A 16244-nucleotide genomic window follows, 5' to 3' on the forward strand; every position below is an offset into this window, starting at 1 on the left:
TTATAGTTTTGGCAATTTTGTACCCCTAGAAGGGAACGAGGTGGACCACCCAAATTTATCATGATACATATTAGGGTCCGGTACTATAATACCCAATGTTGAAATTGGGCAATTTCCAAAATTGAAGGGGTGGGCCATGGTACCCCTCCCAAATTTTTCAAGGGGTGCATTAATATACCCATGTCTTATGAAAGGTAATGGACCCCTGTATACGCCCATATAACTATATAGGGTAATAACACCTCATCCAAGGGGATAAATTAGGTCAAAAACCCCCGAAATTTAAATTTTTGGCAATTTTTTACCCATAAAAGGGAACGACATAGACACCCAATACTGATAGATGTACATACTATGGTCCTAGGCTACCATACCAAATTTTTAAATTTGGCAATTTCCAAAATTTAAGGGGGCTGGTCCTATGTACCCCTGCCAAAATTTAGGGGGTGGGCCAAGGTACCCCTGCCAAAATTTAGAGGGGGTGGTCCTAGGTACCCCTAGGTCATTGACCCCGGGCCAAGGTCATTGACCTTTGACCTATGACGTCACAAAAATTTTTGCTGACTCGGCGAGATATAACGGGGGGACTACTACTGTTTCACTGTATTACTTAGTTTAATAATAATAATAAATGCTCAAATGTGTGAACTTACTTTATGGAACCTACTACTGCAAAGAGTTATTATTATTATTATTATTATTATTATTATTATTATTATTATTATTATTATTATTATTATTAGTAGTAGTAGTAGTAGTAGTAGTAATAATAATAATAATAATAATAATAATAATAATAATAATAACAATAATAATAATAATAATAATAATAATAATAATAATAATAATAATAATAATAATAATATTGCAATAGTTGCGTAACAAAATATACTGTTTTTTTGTTTGAGTTTGTTTAAAAATTATATCACTATTCTGAGAGCACACCCCCCTTTTATTTTGAACACCCCCCTAAGTAAACATTTCTGGCGTACTTACTGCATGTGAACAATCTTTTGCCACAACGCTGTTTAGTGTATAAAGATCTATCGAACTAGGTATCACTTGACCCGTATTTTCGTTTAAAATTTCTAAGTTGGGCCTGGGCCCCATGAAAGCCGGCCCTGGGAGGCACTGCGACAACATCATTCGATTTGCCCCGTGGATTTAATATTTGAATTTTTGTTTGGTTCATTTATGTTCAACCGTTTTCAAATTAGTGCTACTGGACGTTCATCTGATGCAGGTAACATATCTTGCGGGCTATTTTGAAAACGGTGACAGATATGAAAAATCTTTTGCCACATCGCTTTTTAGTTTTTAAAGACCTATCGAATGAGGTATAACCCGGCCCATGTTTCCATTTAAGATTTTAAAGTTGGACCCCGGACCCCCTTGAAGAGCAGCCCTGGGGGCACCATGACATCGCCATTCGATCTGCCCCATGGTATTTCTTATTTTAGTTTTTGTTCAGATTTATGTTCAACCGTTTTCGAGATATTTCCGTGGAAAGATTAAAATAGGCCACCCTATAGATAGATAGATAGATAGATAGATAGATAGATAGATAGATAGATAGATAGATAGATAGAGAGAGAGAGAGAGAAGACTATATACAACAGCAGAGGATTTTGTTTCGGGAGAGACTTAAGGAACGGGTAACAAACATTTGTGTTGTACAAGCAATGATTACAAATTTATTTCGGGAGGGGCTTGAGCCCGATACCTACCCTCTAAATACGCCACTATACATCAGTCAACCGTTCCCATATTATCTCATACAGCAACTAAACAAATTTTTAGTAAAGGCAAAATAACTATCAATATTCGAGACGAGACCGAGACTTTCGAGACTGAACATGGTCTCGTCTCGGTCTCGTCTCGATTTATAGAGGTCCGTCTCGGTCTCGGTCTCGTCTCGGTATATAAAAGTCCGTCTCGGTCTCGGTACCATCCCTAATTTATGGAGAGGCAAGGGGAAATTGCCCACAGGCGAGGGGTTTATATCGTGACCATCGTCCCTAAAGGACAGTAACCTCCCCATGGGACAGTATTTTTCCATGCCTCCGTAGTCGCCTAGAGAGATAGGGTCTCTTCAATTTCCCCTATGTGAAATCGGAAGAAATGACACCATGTGGATAGTCGGATTTGAAGACAGCGTACTGGGAATGATCAGAGACCGTCCTGAAACTAGCAGTAGTCATGTGTAGTGCGTAAAAGTCCACATGCAACTCTAGTGAACGATCAGCAACAGAGATTTAGTGTGAGCACGCGGTGCGGTATGGTGGATAATTTTGTGGTCGGGCCTTATTTATTACCGGCCCGTGTGTATGGTAGTACGTGCCATTTATTTTTACTAATGTTCTCCCAAAATTGTTAGAACAAGTGCCGTTGAACATAAGACAGCAGATGTGATACCAGCATGACATCGCTCCTGCACATTTTGACAGCAATATGCAGACCTACCTAAATGAAACATTCCCAGATCGTTGGATTGGGAGAGAAGGACATGTGTTATGACTACCTTGCTCACCCTACCTCACGCTCCTTGATTTTTTTAGGGAGTTATGAAACGCCTTTTGTATGCAACACCAGCCACGACAGCCGAAGAACTGGTTGCGAGTTCAGCTGCAACAGTCGTCACCGAAATTTCAGATCGTGGAAAAATTCGCTTCGCCGATGTCATCTTTGCAATCCGGTCAACGGTCGACAATATCAGACTGTGAACTGTTATTCTTCATAGCTGTCTCGTGTACACATACTGCATTGCACAAATACTGACAAGGTACAGTACCTCTGAGTATTTCACAGTTATCCTATTTTGTACGAAACAATAAATAGGTAGTTTGAAACTTTTTTTTTTTTTTTTGTATCATTGTGCAACAAGCGCAACAACTTGTATTTCGTCGAGTTTCATTGCTTGTGCTCGGAATTATTATTCGTAATTACGTATTAAAAGGAAGAAATCTTTAAATACAACTTACATTAGCCCAAAATTGTATTCACATAATTTCTGGTAATCACTGTTATCATGTGAAGATTCCCTTATGCTCTCGTTCATTATACATGATCACCTGACCGTCTTATGCACAGTCTATATAAAGCTAATCTGGATAAAAGTTATTTTTCCATTTTCACACACTCGTAACTTGGACAGAAAGCCGTTCATTTATCATCCTATACCATTAGCCTAGAAGATATTTTTACGTTAAAGACTTCGTTTCATTTAAATTCTTTCGAGAGATAATTCTGTCTGAGATAAAATAGATCAATCACGCGTGTGTATTTCTCTTTCTTCCGAATTCTAAGTGTTCTCTAACTTGAACGTTGTACTATTATTTTTGATTGTTGTTCATTCGAGGCATTTCTACACCCAGGTTGGTCTATACTTTTTGTTTTATCTCGGGGACAGGAATCACCTCCTGACGTTTACTACATTAATTTGATACACCATATATTATAATACGTATTCACGTTTGTATGGGCGCCCTTTTGGTAGACTTGTCCACCGCCCTCGCTAGTATCCCAGCAGGGCCGTGCCATGGGGAGGGCGAGCGGGGCGACGGAACCGGGCGCCGAAGTAAGGGGGTGAAAACTTCGGGAGAAAAAAGGAAAAAAGATAGGAAAAATTGCTTGGAATATATGTATGGGGGCGCCGTCGTATACTCTCGCCCCGGGCGCTGATTTTCCACGGCACGGCCCTGTATCTGTAACTACCTCCTACTCTGTGGCACTAATACTACTACTACTAAAAAGTGTATTGTTACATTGCACGAAGTTCGGAACTACTGGCAACCTTGCTTAAGTTTGATAAGTATTCATACGCCATTTACATGTGATTTTCTTACTGAATTAAAGTATTGTGGATAAAGAAAAAGTTCAGAAAGGGCTTATATCATTTAAAATGAATAGTATAGCTGTATAAGTAGAAAATATAAATAGATTTCTCTTCTGATTTTATTTTTCTATGCGGAAGAAGGATGAGTTTTAAATTCGATGCGAGTAATCGATCTTACCTAATTCGACTCACACTTTCACTTATAAGAAAGAAAGGAAATTGATATTTCGGTGCAAATCTTCGTACTATTTGCATTTGGTTATTTAAAAAATCATTATCAATTTTTATTTAGCAATGGTTTAACAATGGTCCGTCATAAAAATGGCAATTTTACACTTAAACTCCATGAGTGCATACGAAAGAGGATTGTGTAGGATATGAAATTCCACTCGGAGGATTTTTTTTTTTTTTTACTATGTAGTGAACCAGGATTTCACATTTACAAATGTAATCTCACAATTGTGAAAATATTAGAATGCAATAAAGACGACTGAGTTATCATACTTACCGGCGGAGTATTTCTGGACTATTTGGAATCTTGTATTTTATATCTACAAATATATAATTACAAGTGTGAAACCATTATAGATGTTATAACTTTTGTGATTTTATGCGATATCAAGTGGTTTTTCAATTATCTTTGTTTATGCTTGTCCCTCTGTCGTTGACGCGTATGCTCTTTACGCATGCACCCACGTATTACTCTGTGAGACCGGCGCTGCGCTTCTAGTCAGACTCGGTTAGAGAGTATTCTCGCTTTAAGTAACAATGTAGCAAAGTGGGTTTGATACATATTATCAATCTGTACGTAATTATTTGGACATATGCCAATATAGTAACACCTCAGAATGTCTTAGGGAACGATTTAAAGCAAGAAAAGCGAAATAAAAAATATGTTTAATTTGACACACTATTCTCAATCTACACCGTAGTTTTTAATTACTTTCTAAACTTCCAGCCATCTAATTCGTATATGCCAACAAAACATCCAGAAATTTTTCAATACGAAAATACAATTTCATTATATCCAGGGATGTATGCAGGGTGAGTCCTGGGGGTTCGAATTACTCCCGAAATTTCTTCTTTTCTGTAAATTTAGTATAATTTTAGATATAATTTTATTGGGATTCTCCTCCAAAATGCTTTGAATCCCCAGGAATTAATTCTTTCCTGATTTTATCTTATTTTTAAAAATATCATAGAAATTACATGGTTACAATTTATTTCTGCTTTAATTCTGACACCGATTTTACTTTTAGATGCGTTAGTATCTTTGGTTAATTTGTTCATACTCATACGTTCATTTTCGAGACTTGGCAATATTGGTGATGGAATTCTTCTTCCGTTTCCGTTCTGTGCGTGTCTAACTCGTGAGTGAGGTACGAATTAGTGCTAAAAATCAAGTAAGTAAATTAACATCTTTTATATTTTAAGTAGATGGAAATGATAGACAGTAATGCATAATTATATTTTAAAAAAGCTCAAAATTTTTATTGGATAAAAGATGCAATTTCTTGTAAAATGTATTAGAAGCATGTATGTATCCTGAGAAGGGCAGTATGATTTGAATGTAACCTATGTAGTTGGAAATGTTTCTGTAGATAAGTTGCAAAGTAACAGGTGTTGCTTCAATTTTCTGAATTCTAATACATAACTTGGTGTAAGTCTAATACATAAAGTCGAATAAATGTGACTAAAACGTTAAAATATTTTTGTAATGACAATATTTTCCATATTTCTGTCCTGACGTTAGTAACAACTATGTTTATTTTTGTAATGGGACTTAGTCTAGACCTTAGTTTCCTACGTAAAAGTGCAATTAATTTTGTGTATGTATACTAAAATTTTGTGATAGGCGAAAGTGATTTGTGAAAATTATTTTGTGTTGACATTGTGAATGAAGTACGTACGGACTGTTACTTGTGGCACTTCGGGTTTTTGTGTTGAAGTGGTGGATGAAGTACGGACTTCGGCTTGTGAGACTTACGAGTTTCGTTTAAAAATGAGAATATTCAGTTACACTTCAGGTACCGGTGCTGTTTTACAACAGCCCAGCATAAGAATTTTATTTTTGTTGAAATGTAGGAGTGCATTCTAAAGGAGGATTGTCTGGAATATTAATTTCCACTCAGTATTTGCGCAGATGATATGAAATGATAATTTTATAATTATAGTAATGTTATCAGTGTCAGACTATCACAAGGGCTGTTCACTCGAGCAGACTGTTCTATCAGATAAGAAATTTAAAGGCCCGTCTGCTCTAGTAATGTCGTAACGAACCTAACCTAAATGAAAATGTAAGAAGTGTGTCGGAACTTGGTAGAATCTTTTGCTCGTGTAATGCCGCAGCACGAGGACCCTAAGCGAAGGAGGGATTCGCATAAAATCAGGTTGGAGAACTTACGTAACGGTTTCATATGATTCCACTCTAGTAACTATATGTGGACAAAGTTTTCTACATCGTGGAGAAATACTTCGCTGGTTGAAATTAGCATTAATCGTCTTTGATATGCAGTCACTCATTTTAACTCTGGTATAGTTAGTGTGTATATCAAAGACTATGTAATATTCTAATTTCCACCAGCAAACTCAATGTAGGAAACTTTTTGTATACAAATATAGTTACTAGTGTGAAACCGTTACACGTTCTCCGAACTAATGTGATTTTATGCGGTATCATTTTTTTTTTTTTCCACTGTCACTGTTTATGCGAATACCATCCTTCGCGTGCCACCTTTTGCGGTGTCGTTTAAATGGCATACGTCTAGACACTTATTTATACCCGTAAGGGGAAGCACATCAGTTTGCGCGCATATTATCAATTTGTATACAGTTATTTGGGTATGTGCAAGGGTGATGCCCAGAACGTATGAAATCGAAGAAATTTTGTTTATTTAATTGGTTATTGTAAACTACATTGGTTATTGCTTAATACTTAAACTACAATAATGCAGAGGTAGACGTACACTCATGTCCAAAATGATTGTCGCATATCTATAACTGTCTTCTTGTAAGAATATAATTTGATAATTTTGCAGGGTACTTTTAATACCGATACTAGACGCATAAACGGGAAATGTATATTTGTGGTAGATTGCATAGGAAAGGAATTATAAATACGAAAATTAGAATGAGTAAAACAAAATGTTGCCAAATGGACAAGGAGGTTTTATTTTCGGTTTATTGTTCTTATTTACTGCTATTTTGATATGAAATTTTCCACATACATGTCTTTGCCGATTATTCACATACTAACATTAAGAAATACCGGGCGAATTCGTTATCAAATTATATTTCTGCAGCAACATATTTATAGATTTGCGACAATAATTTTGGACTTGAGTGTGTACATAAATTTTCTTTGCGAATGAATTTTCCAGTTGTCATAGTTTTCGGTACAGTACGAGCTTGGTTTATCTTGCCTAGAGTAGGTAATGCTTATGTGGTGGAAGTTGAGGAAGGTATGTTGGGATAGGATAGTTTAGTGTGTTATGTTGACTTATGTTAATTTTGAGAAATTTACCTTTTTGACCCATTTTTGTTGGTGAGTGTATACAATTTAGGAGACTGCGAGAAGTGAAAACTTTAATGAGAATCCTTTATATCGTTTTGACATAATTCCATTGTGCGACACATTGGACTACATACAGAATAGATTGAGAGGTATGATGATCGGATTCTTCGGTGTAGTTTTCAGTGTCGAGACTTGGACCATTCCATAGCGTCTTACCACAAAGCAATGCAAAATTTGCTTTTTGGGGGTTACGTGCCGTAGACGAAGAGTAGGTCCAGAAATGTGAAAAGTACATAAAATGTACAGGAAAGAAAATTTTAATTGGTTGTTTTTCATGATGATAAGAAGTGTAATGCGGCATTTTCAAGTGTTGGCTGAATGAATGCTGTTGGTAGTATTTTGAGTGGAGACCAGGGTTGGCAAAAACCATGGTTTTTATTGAAAAAACCAAAAAGCCAGTTTTTTTTTTTGTTTAAACCAGTTTTTTTTGTTTTGTTTTGTTTAAATAATTTACTCTATGTATTTATATTAAATATGGACAGAAATTAGTTTGTTTCTCCTTGGTGTTATTATGCAACAACAAGGTTATGCTGGAAGGGGTCACATAAGCTTAAAGCGGAATCCAAACCGCTTCTCGGCTTACATCCAAGAGAAATTGTCCATTTGGACACGAAACCGGGATTAATTAGTCACAAATGCGATTGCCGACTCACGACGGACTTCTGATAAAAATACGTTGTACTGATCTTTACATAGGCCTACTTGTTAATATTATTGTCAAGAGTTATTTCAGAAGAACAAAAAGATAAACAGTTACACAAGTGAAAACGTTATACAGAATTATATATAAATCGGGAAGCTACCGCCTTAGCCATTGGGAAAATCCTGTTATTACTTTAAATGTATTTGTATGTGAAATTTTAAGTTCAACGTATCATAATCACTACGCTAAAACTGCGGTATTAAATTACAAATTTGGTATGTATATATCATTCAATAAAATTAAAACCAAGTCAAATCCAAGCTGATGTTGGAAGCTACGTAGGCAGTTGATAAATTTTGCAATTTCTAAAGAAGCCAAGGTTCCTGAAATATATTGATAGAAATTGGCAAACTTTATCGACTGTCTATGTAGCTTTCAACATTAATTTGGATTGGACTTTGTTTTAATTTTATTGAGTGATACCTACGTACTAAATTGGTAATTCAATACCTCAGTTTTAGCGTACTGATTATGGTACGTTGACCTTAACATTTTACATGCTTGCATTTAAAGTAATAACAGGATTTTACGATGGCTAAGGCGGGAGTTTTCCGAATTCTGTATAATGGTTTTGTCCTGAAATGGCTCTTGATAATATATTGACAAGTATGTAAAGATCAGTTCAAGGTATTTTTATCAGGAGTCCGTGAGTGAGTCGTCAGACTCATCGCCTTTGTGGCCAATTAGTCCCGGTTTCAAGTTCAAATGGAGGACAATTTCTCTCGGATGTAAGTCGAGAAGCGCTTTGGATTCCGCTTTAAACTTATGTGACCCCTTCCAGCACAACCCTTTTGCTGCATATCATCAAGGTGAAATAAACTTATTTCTGTCCATATGTAATGTAAATACATAGAGCAAATTAAACCAAAAAACCCTGTTTAAAGAAAAAAAAAAAAGTTTCGGTTGTTTTCAAAAAGAACCATGGTTTCTGCCAACTCTGGTCAGGAAATGAAGCGAAATAATGCAGTAGTGTTAAGGCTCTTGGCTGAGCTCAGCACTACTGTTTTGAAATTAAGCAACTTAAAGACAACGAGAAATACCAAATGTGTAAGAAACGAGTCAGATAATATCTACAAAATACCATTAAATAAAGTAACAATTGTTTCCAAATCTTGATTAATGCGAAATTTGGGTGCCCTGTTTGACTATATAATTGTTGGACCTCTAAATTTATACACTATACGGAGGGTCTTAAACAATCATTACTTCATATAATATCGGTTTGCAGATACTACATGACGTGATACTCCTGATAAAAATACGTTGAACTGATCTTTACTTTTGCTTTTTTGGTATTCATTATTTCTGTTATTTACTAAAAGTCAAAAAAGAGAGGTGACTTTAGGAAGAGCCTTAAGAGGACTGTTAAGCAACAGTTGGATTCAGTGTCCATTCTTATATCCTACGTGTAGCACAATGGAACAGTTCTTAAATAAAATTATAAAATAATAATAGATTTTGGAACTCGAATGCAGATCGTCCGCATTTTGTGCAATTCTGTCAATTGAGCTCCAGCACCACGACCAGTTTAAATCTATTTTGACGTTTTCTACAGATACAGATCAGATCTTTGCAATTTGTGTAAGTAATTTAACAATTGAAGTATATAATAATTAAAGAACGAAAATACAAGATTCTTTTACATTAGGCGTGACATATAACGTCCATGTCGCTGTGGTGGAACAGTTGTCTGGCAAACGAAAGATCGGAGTTCAGTCGTCATTTTTATAACTTAAGGCTGGAGAGAACATGTTTTTGGACTAGATTGAATACTCTTTTGCAAGGAGTTAAGGTGGTTTATTCCAAAATATTTAATTGTAGGTACTGTTTTTTTACACACTCGCACAAAAAAAGTTATCTACAGTATATGGATTTTTTGTAGATTGTAAAGCATCCTTTATTTTGTTAATTTTCATTCATTCACTTTGTTACCTTTTCTTTGTAACATGTTCCTGGGGAAAAATCCCATTTTAATAATTTGAGGGTGATTAAAGTGATATGTTAGTATTGTCAGAAGTTCATAAAATACAGGAATTCATATGTAAATAATACGTATTATGTAAAGCTAGTGATTAGCTCTATCCTTAATCTTACATAATTTAAAAATTATGGATGTTCATATATATGAACTGTCGAAACTTTTCAGTGGCGATTTTGTTTTTTAACCTGTATTTTCTCCGTTTTACTGTTATGAATTTGCACCCTGCCTAAAGTGACTGAAATTATGATTCAAAACATGTAAGATTTAAAACTTTCAGAGGCATTCACATGAGGTCTCTACTTTTCTTTGCATTTACCTACCTGACGTTCTACTATATACAAAATAGTCCCATTGGAATTTAAACTGTACTTAGATCTAATAAAGTTAAGTTGTAATTAATATGTACATTTATTTTTCTTTAGGATGTTGATGCCAAAGAAAAACCGTGTCGCAATATATGAATACCTTTTTAAGGAAGGTGTAATGGTAGCCAAGAAAGACTTCCATGCTCCGAAGCATCCAGAATTAGAAAGTATTCCTAATTTACATGTAATCAAGGCTATGCAGGTATGCTATATCTAGATTACTTCTTGATATAAACTCATATCAGTTTTCCACTGTCCTCATTTTTATCATTTTTTCATCAGTTACAAGTGGGTATTAATAATTTGTAGCTCATTACACCTTGATCAATATTTGAACTACAAAGAGGAACGTAAGTATTTAAGGCTGAAACAAATTTCTGTAGTAATATGAACAACGTATATTGTGCTTTATGTATCATTTAACACCCTTCTGGACTAGTAATGTTATAAAATCAGTTTCTCTTCATTTATGATAACTTGTTTATTTAGTGTGTTGAAATTAGAACATTGTTACAACCGCCTAAGTTTGTTACATAGCTTTTATATGTATAGGCCTATCTCGCATTATGCACAAATTAGTATTCACATTTCAGAATTATAAGTACCTACTTAACTTTAAAACCAGGTGACATTTGAGAATCATTTGCCGTAATTCATATGGGTATCATATACAGTCTAACTCCAAAGTGAATTCGGAAATTCAAAATGTTTTGAGCTACAGGAAATAAAAAGCTTAAATAATTTTTCATTAGAACAGATCATAAATAACTGGTAGCTGCCGTAGAATGCAATTCAAATAGAAGAGAGCACACTTCGCATCCGGTGCTGTTGCATTTTAGTAAAACTTTATAATCTTCAATATTCCAGCCTGCACTGGGGTCATAAACACGAACGCCCCAACTAATGTTGTTGGAGAGTGTAGCACGTCAATTCTGTCGATGTCATGTCCGACCCTTGCAAGTGCCTCGAAATGCCTGACATGATGGATTCTTCTTCTCTAGCGTCCCTGATGGGTTTCTTCACCCTCGTCAAGATATTTCTTTTCATTATTCGTTTATACATTCTCACTGCGAATGATAAAATCATCCTTCTTGACGAGGATGAAGGAACATACTAAGGACGCTGGCGGAGAGGAATTGAGGCGCTTGCAAGAATCGGGACATGACATCGGTAGAATTAACGTGTTACACTCGTGCTCCAATACTGAAAGGGCTGGAGAATTTTATTCGAATTAAAGAAAAATTTTAATACTAAAGTTTACTCTTACGATGGGAATGGGGTATTATTTTGAGATATTGAAAATTCGAGTTATATACACTTAACTGATAGTTCGACATTTGACACAAAGGTAGTGTAATTTAGAAATACGGTATTGATAAAAGTTCATACACGATTTCTCAAAACAGTTTCATTTGTATGTATAGTGGTCTACCCAATTTTCTGTGGCATCTCAGTAGCATAAATCTAATGTAAAACATGTTCAGAAATTCAGTTGCCAAAGCATTTCGTTAAAAGCAGCTACTAATAAATTGATTGATTTAGGCATATTTTGTGACACGTAAAATATATTTTTTGTTTGGTTTTTAGCATATTTATCTTGTTTCAGTCACTCAAATCCCGTGGATACGTCTCAGAGCAATTTGCATGGAGGCACTTCTATTGGTACCTTACGAACGATGGAATAAGGTATTTGCGGGACTACTTGCATCTTCCACCAGAGGTATGTATTTTAATGTTTTTCAGTGTAGTATGCTAGGCCAGCCTAAACGTAATATCGAAATGAAAACACACAGGCTGAAATAACTGTTTCAGAAGCACTTTAGGTTTTTCTTCCATTTTTTTCTTTCTTTCATTTGTAGACTTCCAAACTAAATCCATCCATAAACACCGAGTCTTGCAGAATAATTCACCGTCTGTCGTTAGTTATGAACGCAAAAACTGTAAGAGAGATCGAGAAGTTATTTTTATCAATTGATTCAGCGTCCCAAGAATACGTTCCATCTCCTCCTTTAAGCCTTTACTCAGACCAAAAATGGTAGAAATACGCCATGTTTGGTTTCAAAATTTATCGCCGTAGACCAAAACCGGTAACATAACAATAAGTTATTTTTTTGCAATCTATTCAGTGTCTCAAGAAAACATCACCACGCACAGCACTGGAAACCAGAAGTGGTTTATATTCAGTAACACTTCCGATTTCAGAACTGATTTCCATACGGTTAAAAAATATGGAATTTTTTCTTCAATATGTTTAGCGACTCAGGGATAAGTCTATCTCCTCCACAACTCTGTTCAAATCGAAAACGGAAGAAATCGGCTATTTCCTGTTTCAACATTATCGCCATAGAACGAAAACTGTAACAGATAGCGACAAACTGTTGTTTGCTATCAAATCAGTGTATTAAGAGAATACATCATCAATAAGCTTCAGGAACAGGGCGTAATTAAACTTTACTTGTTCCGTCTTCGTCGTGTTAACCCTCTATTCAAACATGTAATAGTAGAAATCATTTTTGCCCTTTCAACCGGTTGATCGCCATAGAACAAAAGAGGTAATAGTGACAAGCAGTTCTTTGCAATCGACTAAGCGTTTCAAGAGAACATACCATCACCATCACCATCTGCGACACGCCACACATATGTGTTTAAATTAGAAGTGGTGAAAATTATCATTACAACACTAATCGCGTAATGGATAAAACGGAAATAGATTGCGACATGCAGTTTATATATATATTGCAACTTGAAGTGATAGACATCAATTAGCACTTCCGATTTCAATACTGTTCTCCAAAGAATAAAAGCAGTAAAATATATCTTTTTGATGTGGATTAAGTGTGCGATGAACAGCTGTAATCTTTCTTATTCCTCTATTGCAAACAAAAGTTAAAGTTCATTCCGCCAGATTTTCATCATTCACTTTCGTTAAGAGTCTTCACTACAGCGAAATTAAACTACCGCTACTTTTAGTGTGTTTCTCTAATGTCTTCAAAACAAATAAAAATACTCGAAAAACAGAAACGTAGTGAAATAGATAATAGGATTTTGTATGGATAGCGTTATCACAACTCATCTATCTGCTTTCGATTTGCAACTTTAGAAAGATTTTGCATTTTTTGCGGGTTCTGTAAATAGCGAGATACCGAAAGCGGATAGGTGAATTGTGGTAAAGGTATCATATGCAAAATCGTATTGTCTAGTTCACTACGTTTCTGCTTTTCGAATATTTTTACAAAAATTAGCGGTAGTTTAATTTCGCTGTAGTGAAGACCCTTAATCCGGCTCCTTTGGCCTAAAAGGCATAACGGTGGGATGTAAAACTCAATTTCATTTTTTCATGCAATACAATCATCAGAGTGCTTATCTTTGGATCTAATTAGATACTGGCAACTGAATTTAACCCACGCATCATCATGGGTGGAAGTCATACTTCCAAGTTTTCATTGAATTGATGCATTGAAAACATAGCTATGGTCTGTTTCGTGTGGGCTCCCTGAATTTTTTTTTTTTAAAATAAACTTTCAAGAGTTGTACTTATACTAAAGTATTCTTAAACGATTTATTAGTAATATATTCTGAATCAATGTCAAAAGTTGTCCAAGTGTGCAAAAGACCAAATTTTCATATTTACTACAACTTTCAAAAACACTAGCAAACTTAACATCTGCACGCGGCATAGCGAAAATGAATGTCTATGAAAAAGTTTATATATGCATCCAAAACAGATATTCAACTTAAATTTGGTACACAACCATCACTGACGTTTAGAACCTTCCCACCAAATTTCATTAGCTTTGGAAATGGTCGAGCTGAAACCAAGTATGGAATAGGTCCCTTGATATGGAATTACGAAATAGTAATATTATTTTTCAGTGAATTCTATATTATGATTATCGCTATTAAAATTGTAATGGGGTAACGTATTTAAAATCAATGATGATTTTTCCCTGGGTACTTTGAATAACAGGGAGAGGGGAGAGCACTGCAAAAATTTACGTTCAGCTCGATCGAAAAAATGCCCTGGTGCGAATTTCGTAGCTTGGGAGTCAGGGAAAAATACCATCACTGCTTAAAAGTGGCTGTGTTCTTTCTAGAGGAGGAGTAGCAAATGATGATATTGGATAGGGCTTAGTCTGCTAGGGGCAAAGTTCTAAATATGAAAATTTAAGATGAACAATAATTACACATCATTCGATCTATCCTGCATGTTTACGAAATTACCAGTAATACATTAGTACCCTCCCTTCATGAAATATATGGTCGGAATCCAGTTCATCTTCTTTCTATATTTTGAACGTAATTTTTCGTTTGTAAATTTCGCATAAGTGTTGATTTGGGATAATCGTTTGATTAACAAGGTCCTGTACTGCCGAAATTCTTGGATTGTTATTCCGTAAGGCTACTGTTTAGCTTCTTTCACTTCATGGATAGATACAGTTTACAGGTTATAATCATTTGATTTGGTGATGTTTGCAGATTTGCATTAACCATTAGCGCAAGCGTTTGATCTGCTGATATTTCTGATTACTGTCATGATTGTTCAATAAAGTAAAACCCTTAGGTGCCTTTTTCTAAAATTCTTTCAGGATAAGTCCAGTAAAATCTTGATTATGAAGATATATTTTTAATTTTTACTTTTGGCTGACTGGAGTTTATCATTGCAGAAATTAAAGAGATTTTGCTTAGTTTTAAAATTAGTAGCATGTCTATGTGAGAATTTGGTATTGTCGGATGATCTGCAAAACGTTTGCTTTAAAGATTCCAACCAATTTACTCGACAAAGATGAACAGCAGTACTAAAAATAGAACTGAATTGAGTGTGCTTAATTTTCTTTAACTTAAGAGTGCTTAATTTTGTATTTTTGAAATACATTGAAACGTGGTTCTTAAGAGGTTTACTTTAGTCAGTATTAAGAAGTGCTTCTCATCGTGTAACAAAAAAATATAATACCTTTAATTGGATTCGAAGTGATTTTGTGCTGCTAACAAAATTTTGACGAACTAGGATACACACTACTTTATAAATACTTGTTTATTTCAGTTGTCACTGTTTCTAAAATTGATTTACCAAACGGAATTTATTAAACTTTAAACTAGTTTTTAAGCGTTAGTGTATATACGTATGTTCAGTTGGGCGTTTATTATTTGCAAATGTGAACAAAATAGCTTGTTGATATGAAGTGCTTTTATTTCTTTGCAGATCGTGCCGGCAACATTAAAGAGACAGACGAGACCAGAAACTGCAAGGCCGCGCCCATCCGCTCCTCGCGCTGAAGGAGCTAAGCCCGCAGAAGACAGAGCTGCATACAGAAGAGCGCCTGGCGTTGGTGGTCCAGATAAGAAAGCAGACGTTGGTGCAGGAACTGGCGACCTCGAATTCGTAAGTATCCTTATTTTAGATCATGTAAGGTAATATAGTAGTATCGGAAAGAATGAATAAACATGAAGGATTGTCGATCGAAGGAAGAAAGTGTTCGTGCTTAGTGCAATTCCATGAAACTCACGTGTTATACCTAAGCAGCAATGCTGAACATAGAATTGAATAGCTTAGGCCTCAATTCACTTTCATTTTTTGACTGTAAACAGGATATGCTAACACACAATACCAATATTTTGCTCAACAAACGTTTCTATGTAAGATTTCATTTTTACACTGTGTCGGTCATCTCTATGACCATGATCATGTGCATATGCTATGTAAGTATAAACTATCACTTTAATTCCATTGATATAATGTACCGTTTCTGTAAAAGATTGATTTGATTTGATTTTTAAGTTTAGCGTCC

At 35.3% G+C, this 16244-nt stretch overlaps 1 protein-coding gene across 1 annotated transcript in view; it reads left to right on the top strand.

Annotated features, from left to right (window-relative positions):
* Nucleotides 1-5080: 5080 nt before the first annotated feature.
* Nucleotides 5081-16244, top strand: part of LOC145680736 (small ribosomal subunit protein eS10-like) — a 30849-nt gene continuing 19685 nt past the window's right edge. Inside the window, exons 1-4 of the mRNA XM_081751694.1 lie at nucleotides 5081-5238; nucleotides 10516-10660; nucleotides 12065-12178; nucleotides 15659-15838. Of these exons, the coding sequence (XP_081607820.1) occupies nucleotides 10517-10660; nucleotides 12065-12178; nucleotides 15659-15838 (438 nt within the window). The 5' untranslated portion in view covers nucleotides 5081-5238; nucleotide 10516. The remainder of the gene's footprint in view (nucleotides 5239-10515; nucleotides 10661-12064; nucleotides 12179-15658; nucleotides 15839-16244) is intronic.

This window comes from Thermobia domestica, chromosome 3 (genome assembly GCF_964235325.1).
Source record: "Thermobia domestica chromosome 3, izTheDome1.hap1.1, whole genome shotgun sequence".
Lineage (NCBI taxonomy): Eukaryota > Metazoa > Arthropoda > Insecta > Zygentoma > Lepismatidae > Thermobia > Thermobia domestica.